The 9,387-nt window shown below is 34.4% G+C and overlaps 1 protein-coding gene across 1 annotated transcript; it reads right to left on the bottom strand.

Moving 5' to 3' along the window:
- Window positions 1-577: 577 nt before the first annotated feature.
- LOC306881681 (tripartite motif-containing protein 16-like) lies at window positions 578-8,886 on the bottom strand. Its single transcript, XM_079435881.1, has 6 exons — window positions 8,279-8,886; window positions 8,082-8,177; window positions 7,639-7,872; window positions 7,354-7,510; window positions 7,104-7,163; window positions 578-1,978 (listed from the first exon to the last, which is right to left on the bottom strand). Exons 1-6 carry the CDS (start codon window positions 8,867-8,869, stop codon window positions 1,446-1,448), a joined length of 1,671 nt encoding a protein of 556 aa, XP_079292007.1. The 5' UTR covers window positions 8,870-8,886; the 3' UTR covers window positions 578-1,445.
- Between the last annotated feature and the right edge of the window lie 501 nt (window positions 8,887-9,387).

Here is a 9,387-nt window from a genome sequence, read left to right as displayed (position 1 = left end):
CAATTTTAAGACTAAGGAGCTGATGTAACAAAGAAAATGTTACTGGGATTCTGAAAACAACAGCATGTATTATGTCTTTCCCCTAAAGCTTGGTGGCAGCAACATGGATTTGACTGATTTATTTGAACACCAGGAAGATATTAACTTATATCAAGCGGTTTCATTCCAAAGATGAATTATTAGATTCACAGTCTTGAGCGGTCTCTCTTGTTCAAATATATCACATGTCTATATAAGTACACTCTTAAAAATAAAGGTACTTCACAATGCCATAGAAGAACCTTTTTGTCTAAATGGTTACATAAAGAACCTTTATCATCTGAAGAACCTTTCCGTTTCACAAAAGGTTCTTTGTGGCGAAAGAAGGTTCTTCAGATTATAAAATGGTAAGAAAGAGATGGCTCTTTAAAGAACCTTTGACTGAATGGTTCTTTGTGGAACCTAAAATGGTTATTCTATGGCATCGCTGTGAAGAACCTTTTGAAACACCTTTTTTTTTAACAGTGAAGTTAACATCCAACACTTTTTTATGGTCAAAAAGAAAGAGAAATAACTCCAAAAATAAAGACAAGAATGAGAGAGTTGCCCTGGCAGTGATGTTTATTAAGTGAACTGTAGCTAGTGCTTACTATGGCAAACAAAATACATCAAGAAAAACCCATACAATGTGAAAATACACAACATATAGCAAAGTTTTATGATTTTTATTAAAGCTGATCAAATAAAGCATATATTTTAAATTACTATACTAATCAACAAAGTAGAATAAGCTCTAGTTTGCTTGTTAACTGTTGATTACAGTTTAATGTCTTTCAAAACCCATTGTAGAAAAACCTACAGAAAATGTCTACATCAAATAAACAACAACAAAGTAAAACCAAACCTTTTAAATGTCTCTAATAAAACAAATCTGAAAGAAAATAATGTTATGTTTTTCCTGCCCTCCTTAAGATGAATTAAGGGTTACGTTTTACTAAAATATAACAAATATAGTACAGAAACATGCTGTACTGGGGTGTAGTGGGGTGACCTGTACAGGAAGCCCAGAATTCTTAGTGACACCACTGTGTGAAGCCTCTAAACTTGCAGTGGTATACAGCTGGGTATAATTCAGTTCAGCTTAGTCCAAGTGATTTTATAAAACCCACTTTATAACAATATACACTGTGGGGCCTTGATTGTAAAATTTTATTAATCCTGTATGTGACTTGTACATACACAGTGTAATATAATCGTGTTATCATCGTCAATGGCAAATTTCATATTCATTCATTTCTTTCTGATACTCAAAAGTAATTATTACATTTACATTTGATTGTATAAGAATACAATAAAGTTCAGTATTGATTTATTGAATAGAAAATAAAAGACGTCAACATTTCATAGTTGCTGATTTATCAGAGCTCATATTTCTAATACTCAAATTTATAAGTAGAGTATCATATTTATAATTTACACAGTTTAACTTTTGCTCCCCGTTTATATACTAAACTGAATTCAAACCCAGCATAGAGAGGCTGAGTGAATGTGGTCTGGACTCTGTGAATGAGGGTCATTGTGTCAGAGACGCTGTAGAAGGACAGAGTTCCTGCACCGTGATCCACATACACCCCTATTCTAGAGGAGCTGGAGACTACAGGGAGTTCAGTGTGATTCATTTTGTGATAGAATGAGCAGTTGAAGTTAGAGCAGAACAAACTCCAGGACTGATCATTGCATCCAAATCCACACTCATTTCCCCGTCCCTTTTTGCTGATGCCCTTATATGACACTGATATACCCACCCCACCACTCCACTCCACCTCCCAGTAACAGCGCCACACACTCTCTCTACACAACACCTGTGACCAGTGATCAAATCTGTCTGGATGATCTGGATATGACTGGTCTGTCTCAGTGTATTTAATCACTCTGTTCCCTTCAGACAGATGTAAGTTTTTATTCACTGTGTTCGGATCGAGAGTGAGCTGACGGAAATCTGAAGGAGACAGAACATATAAACCACATGAACATCAAGAAACCTAAATTTCAGTTATTAAAATAAACTTTACATCTTACTTTTAGATGGACAGTACGACTATTAAGAAAGCAGGCTACATGTGAATGTCTTTGTTATTGACATGATAAAACTGATTTTATGAATTGTCCATCCCTCTAGTTGCACAGTGGAAATTAAATCTGTTTGATTGTATTTATCAATCTCTTTTAGTAAGAGGTTTAAGACAAATGATTTAATTTGAGTGTAGAGGATCTGTGTTCACAAATTTGACTCATTAATACAATAAAATAACTGATTTGAATACAAGTAAATATTTGATTTAAATAAATTCTTATATGGAATGGGAATCTTGTTTGATGAACTAATATTAATGGCTCATAGTTATGAGTCTGTATGGAGTTTATTCTGCACATTTCCTTCTGATTGTTAAATTCATTACAGAGTGGGTTTAAATGTTTTTTTAGTTTTCTCTCTCTCTCTCTCTCTCTCTGAATGAAGAGGAAAATTGAATAATTCTTGTGTAATCTATTTAAATTTGTATTTTTTTTTTTTTTTGTCTGGTTGGTTGGTTTTTGGCGGAAAATGTGTAAATTATTTTTTTATCTTAAAAAAGGAAAAGAAAAAAAAAAGAAAATTAATTGGAATTTAAGAAAAAACTGTGAATGGGGCTAGAGACTACAGAAAGAGAGCACAGATCTGTGAAGTAGTGAATCAGAATAAAATCGATGTCCTGTTTTTGCAGGAGACACAGTGACAAAAATTGCTATTGAATGGGCTAAGGAATGGGGTGGTCATAATACCTCACTCAGTGCTGTGTTGTTTAATAAAAACTTTATTCCCTCATCATTTTTAGTAGAGGTAAAGAGAGTAAAGATTAAGGCCCAATTTGAAGATCATGTATTTGCTTTTGTCTGTATATATGCACCAACTTCACAAATATATATATATATATATATATATATATATATATATATATATATATATATATATATATATATATATATATATATATATATATATATAGGGATAGAAGTATCGCTTTTTATTTAAGTTTTTTCATTTATATGTTTATTATTGAAATGTTGTTATATACATGTGTCCATTTTATTTAATTTCTTTATTTTCTTAAATATGTGGGTATATAGTATTTATAGAGTTGTAACTTTTAGTTTTAGTTACTTTTTCTTATTTGTAAGTCGCTTTGGACAAAAGCGTCTGCTAAATGACAAAAGTAAAGTATAATATATATATATATATATATATATATATATATATATATATATATATATAAATTGAATACAGTAGTAGAAAGGTGTGATAATGGGGAGTTTTTAGTTTTGGGAGGGGATTTTAATTGTGTTGAGAAAAACAAATGGCTTCTCGTAGAAAATTTATACAAATGCTAGAAACGAATGAGCTATGTGATTTACGGAGAAATTTTAATTAGAGCTAACAATATACATGGACACATGTTCATGATAATTTGCTGTCATTGGCACGTTTAGACAGATTTTATGTCTTTAAATATCATTGTGGTTTTTTTATAAATAGCTCAATTATTCCTGTAGGTTTCTCTGACCATAGTTTGGTTGTGTGTACATTGAAGTAGCCCTTATTGGCATTTTAATGTGACTTTGTTGTCAGATTTAAAGTTAAAAGAGGCTTTTAAGTTTTATTGGGAGTCATTTAGAGAACAAAAAGGTCAATTTTCCTCTTTACAAGAATGGTGTGACATTGGAAAAGTTAATATCAAGCAATTATGTCAACAATATACTTTAAATGTCACTAAAATTTTTAAGTCAATCTATAAAGATTAGAAAATGAAATTTTAGAAATTCAAGCTTTAATTCAAGAAACTGACAAATCAAGACTATTTAGAATCTCTTTATTTGAAAATATCGGCTTTGTCGGATTTATATAAAAGAAAGGCACAGGGGGCATTGGTTAGATCGTGCTTCCAGAATGTGGAGCAGTTGGATGTTCTGTCAAAGTTTTTTTTGGGATTAGAAAAAAAGAATGGTCAGATATGTTATATACAGAATTTACGTTCTGAATCTGGGGTTCTGTTGTCTGATCCAGTTGAAATGAGAGAAAGAGCTGTTCAATTCTATAAAAATCTTTATAGTTGTGATCACAGGATAGGTCAAGATGAAGGTAATATTTTCTTTGAAGAAGTGATATGGCAAAACTCAGTAAAGCTATTACTTTAAAGGAATTGTATGATTCTCTCCAAACTATGCAAAATGGGAAAGTTCCAGGGATAGATGGAATTCCCTTTGAGTTTTAAAAAGCATACTGGGGTATTGTAGGGAGGACTTGCTTGCAGTCCTTAGTGATAGTTTAGTTAGAGGTTTGTTACCATTAAGTAGTCGGAGAGCAATTCTTACTCTCCTGCCAAAGAAAGGAGATTTAAGCGATATTAAAAACTGGAGACCAGTATCATTACTGTGCTCTGACTATAACATTTTGTCTAAACTATTGGCAAATAGATTAAGGGAAGTTTTAGAGGATATAATTAATCCTAATCAATCCTACTGTGTGCCTGGTAGAGTTACCTTTGATAACATTTTTTTTAATTAGGGATTTGATAGATTTTTCAAATATTTGTGGTGTAAATTTTGTCTTGATTTCCATTGATAAAGAAAAAGTGTTTGACCGCATAGAGCATGATTATTTATGGGAATTTTTAGATGCATTTGTATTTAATTCTGTTTTTAAAAGTTATATTAGAGTATTATATAGTGACATTGAGAGTATGGTGAAATGTAATGGTGGCTTGTGTGCACCTTTCAAAGTTTAACGTGGAGTAAGGCAAGGTTGTTCATTGTCAGGAGTGCTCTACACTTTGGGAGTAGAACCACTTTTACATAGACTGAGAAGGGTTTTAAGAGGTTTATCATTGTCAAGAGCATCACTGTTTAACATTTGTTTTATCAGCTTATGGTGACATTATTGTAATTGTTAAAGAGCAAAATGATGTGGAAATTTTAATGAAAACTTTGGAAGATTTTAAAATGTTTTCAGCCGCAAAATGGTAAAAAGTGAGGCTGTTTTGGTGGGTGAATGGATAACAGTGCCCCCTAAACTTCCAGTTGGGCTCAGTTGGAAAAGAGACGGGTTAAAATATTTGGGAGTTTATTTTGGAGATGAATCTTTTCAGTCAAACAATTGGGAAGGGTTGGCTGAAAAAATAAAGGGTCGTTTGGATAAATGGAGGTGGATAAAACAAACATTTCTTATAGGGGTCGAACCCTTATTATTAAGAATCTTATTGCTTCATCTCTTTGGCATCATTTGATGTGTGTTGATCCGCCACCACTTTTGCTTAACAAGATCCAATCAATGTTGATAGACTTTTTCTGGGATAAAATGCACTGGGTGCTTCATAACATGTTATACCTATAAGAAGAAGGTGGGCAAGGACTTGTGCATTTGCAAAGCAGAATGGCAGCTTTTCAAGTGCACTTTATACAACGTTTTCTAACTGACCCCGAGTCGGTAAGCTGGAGACCAATAGCAAGTGCTATTTTAAAGACTGTGGCTGGACTAAACCTGGATAAATCTTTATTTTTGTTGGACCCAAAAACTGATTTTGGCAAATTTTCCAATTTTCTATCGGAACCTTTTCATAGTCTGGAACCTTTTTAAATTCCAAAGCACAAACGTTCCCACATCCTTGCATTGGCTTTTGGAAGAGCCATTGGTTTATGGTGCGAGACGGGACTTAACTATTTTACTAGTGCAATTTTCACAAATGCTAAGGTGACACTTTGCCAGCTGTTAAGATTGGCTGGTCCAGATTTTGTTGGGGTGGATATGGTGGCCACAAAGTTGGGGGTTAGATCAACTCGAATGGTTGAGAAATTATTACAAAAGATACAGGCTTGTATCACAACCGAAGAGGCTGATTTATTGAGAAGATATTGTGATGGTGAAATTGTTTCCGGTGATAAAGATTTCTTTCCAAAGTTGTTGATTTCACCTAATTTAGAGGAGTGTGGTGGAATTTTTCTGGATTCAGAAAAAAAATTGTGTATAGATTTTAAAGGAGTGAAAGGCAAGACATTGTATAAATTATGTGTTAAATGTTTTAATAAAAAAGCACTGAATGGGAAAATTGATACACCATGAATTGTTTTAGGGTTGGATGAAGTTTTTAAACCAAATTGGAAAACGTTTTACAAGCCACCATTAAATAAAAAATTGGAGATTTACTATGTAGAATTTTAAACTGTATTGCTGTCAATGCCTTTATAACGCTATTGAATCCTAATGTTAGTCAACCATGCCCTTTTTGCTCTCATAGAGAAACTGTTTTCCATGTTTTTATGCATTGTTATAGATTGAAACCTTTGTTTGAGGTCTTAAAAAATTTGTTTGAATTGTTTGTTGAAACATTTTCAATGCAAAATGTTATTTTTGGTGTTAAATATTCGAGGAGACGACAGAGAGAGTGTCAGCTATTAAATTTTATTTTTGGTAAAAGTAAAATGGCAATTTACATGAGTAGGAAAGATACAATTGAACAGAATCAGGAATTTAATATTGTGTAAATTTTTAGCACCATGGTAAAGTCGAGATTGCTGATCGATTTTAGTTTCTATAAAGCTATATCTTGTATTGAAATGTTTGAAAATATCTGGTGTTTTGGAGGTGTATTGTGTTCTGTTGCTGATAATGAACTTCATTTTACTCAATTGATGTAAGAAATAGGTGTGTTTTAAAATAATATGCTACTGTTAAGTGGAGTTAATCTGTATTAAATGGTCTTTTAAAAATCAAAAAATCTCTCTCTCTCAATTCAATTCAAGTGTGCTTTATTGGCATGACAAAAATTACACATTTGTATTGCCAAAGCAACTGCAGCTGGGCTGCTTACAAATAGTGCATATATATATTAACAGAAAGAAAGAAAGAAAAAGAATAATAATAATAATAATAATATAAAAAAAATATTAAGCATGTAGTGCAAAATGAATTACTAATTTAAGTATATAAACCAGAAAAAAAATAAGATAAGGGATTAGACAGATTTACTCTCTCTCTCTCTCTCTGTGTGTGTGTGTGTGTGTTATTGTTTGTTTGTTTGTTAATAGTGACTTACATTGTAAAAACTCCTCCCTGGTCCTGGGTTCAGAGGTAGGAATGATGTCAATGTATCTTACTATGGAAACCAACATATCTTTATTATAATTCACATACTGTATAAAGAGAAACTTTATCAAAATTATGTCGTGTTTAGATGTTGATATGCTTTGTATTTCTATAAAATATTACATTATTGATATGCATGCATGATTACGTACAAGATATTGCATGACTTATTTCACTCATAAAAAGGGTTAATGTTATACCTTTACTAGATATCTTTTCTATCTCCTCTGTGCAGAAATGCTCCAGTTTTTCTCTCAGATGAGAGACAGATTTACCAACATCATCAAAAGTGAGATGAGAACTGACAGTGATGCTGGGTGAGTCTGATCCGGGAGGAACAGAGAGAGACTGGAAACGCTACACAGACACAAAGACACAAGAGAAACACCAGCTAAAGACACAAACATTTGATAGAAACACAATCTCTGTACAACATGCTTTTCCCTTCCTAAAGACCACTCTCCTGTTCATCAGATCTCTGTTACCTGGAGGAAGTGGATGTGAGGGTCTGTGTGTGAAAGCTGCTCCAGCTCAGCATCTCTCCTCCTCAGATCTTCAATCTCCTGCTCCAGTTGCTTCAGTCGTCCTTCAGCTTGACTTACTTCAGCCTTTTCCTGATCTCTGATCAGCTGTGTCACCTCAGAGCGGCTTCTCTGAATGGAGCGGATCAGCTCAGTAAAGATCCTCTCACTGTCCTTCACTGCTGCCTGTGCAGAGCGCTGTTAGGACACACAGAGAGAGAAGCATTAGAATCAGTCCATTCACTCAGCTCTTACTGCTGCCTCAGACAGCCTGTTCCCCACAGTGGGCTTCAGTGCTACCGAAAGAGCTCCAGCACTGGCTCCTCACTGACTGACTGGAGGAGAGTCCTAACTCAGTCTCAAAAGCTCTTCAGCAGCCAGCAGTTGTTCTTCTGCTCAAAACTTACCTTGTGAGATTCTATGGCCTCTTTCAGCCCCTCAAGCTCCTTCTTTCTCTCCTGGATTCTCTGCTGGTATTTTCTCTGGATTCTCTCCAATTGTTTCTATAGGATTTAGAGTATATAGTCAATATACAACTCATTACACATCCCTGTTTAAGAGAATATCCAAAGAACGGTTTGAAAGAAGAGTAAATAGTTCATACCCGTTTCTCAGTCCTCTCTGCTGCAGCTGATACAGTGTCATGGTTTTTGTGTTCATCCAACATACACAAATAACATATACACTGCTGATCAGTACGACAGAAAATCTCCAGTAATTTGTCATGTTGAGGACAGATCATCTCCTGCAGTCGTGCAGTGGCGTGCATCACTTTGTGTCGCTTTCCTGGGTGAAATTCTTCATGGCGTTCAAAATGATTCTGACAGTAAGAGTTCAGACACACCAGACAGGACTTGATGGCTTTATATTTTATCCCAGTACAGACGTCACACTCCACATCTTCAGATGCAGCGTAACACGGAGCAGGACGAGCAGCTTGTAGTTTTGTCTTCTTGAGTTTCTCCACAACTTCAGCCAGCATGGTGTTTTTACCTAAAACAGGCCTTGTAGTGAAGGTCTGTCTGCACTGAGGACAGCTGTAGACTCCCTTCTGATCATCCTGATCCCAGCAGCCTGTAATACAGCTCATACAGTAACTGTGTCCACAGTTGAGGGTCACTGGATCCTTCAATAGATCCAGACAGACTGGACAGTTAAATTCTTCCCGAGACCATGAAATACTGGTGTCTGCCATTTTGTTGCATATAGAGAAATGTGCCTTACTTTCGTTTTCTCCAAACTTCCCCGTGCTTTGTGTTTAACCCTTTCAGACCTGATTTTTTTCAACTAAACAAAATTGAGTTCATCCACTTGATATTTGCTTTTCTCCAATATAGAAATGAGTCTAAAAAAACAAGACTTTCATGTCTACTATATGGACACCAGGACTGAAGCAACATAAAAATGCTCATATTTTTAACCATCGGAACTAAAGTTTGTGTTATAAAGTTCAGCTAGTGTTGAAGATTTTGAGAAGTACACATAGGCCTACTACTGTAAGAATGAGCAATGCAATAAGAATATAGAAAAAGGTAAGTTGATATGAAGTTAAAAAAAAAAAAACTTGTTTGATCCTTTTTGTTAGAATTTGTAGCTCTGTATTTTAGTTTTGAAATGCATAGAACAGTGCAAGTTGATGAGGCTACCATGAACATAAATCTGTATATTAAACGGTAAAAAATGGGCTTTCACCTTTTCCTGTCTAGCCCTTTG

The sequence above is a fragment of the Barbus barbus genome (assembly GCF_936440315.1).
Source record: "Barbus barbus genome assembly, chromosome: 15".
NCBI lineage: Eukaryota > Metazoa > Chordata > Actinopteri > Cypriniformes > Cyprinidae > Barbus > Barbus barbus.
Note: the sequence above shows the minus strand (reverse complement) of the source record. Positions and strands in the feature narration are given on the sequence as shown.

Excerpts from the sequence above, each read along its gene's own strand:
- LOC306881681 (XM_079435881.1), bottom strand. The coding sequence starts at position 8,869 with ATGGCAGACACCAGTATTTCATGGTCTCGGGAAGAATTTAACTGTCCA. Across the intron at positions 7,873-8,081 it reads AGGCCATAGAATCTCACAAG|CGCTCTGCACAGGCAGCAGT; the intron begins GTAAGTTTTGAG and ends GTGTCCTAACAG. Across the intron at positions 7,511-7,638 it reads CTCACATCCACTTCCTCCAG|CGTTTCCAGTCTCTCTCTGT; the intron begins GTAACAGAGATC and ends GTGTCTGTGTAG.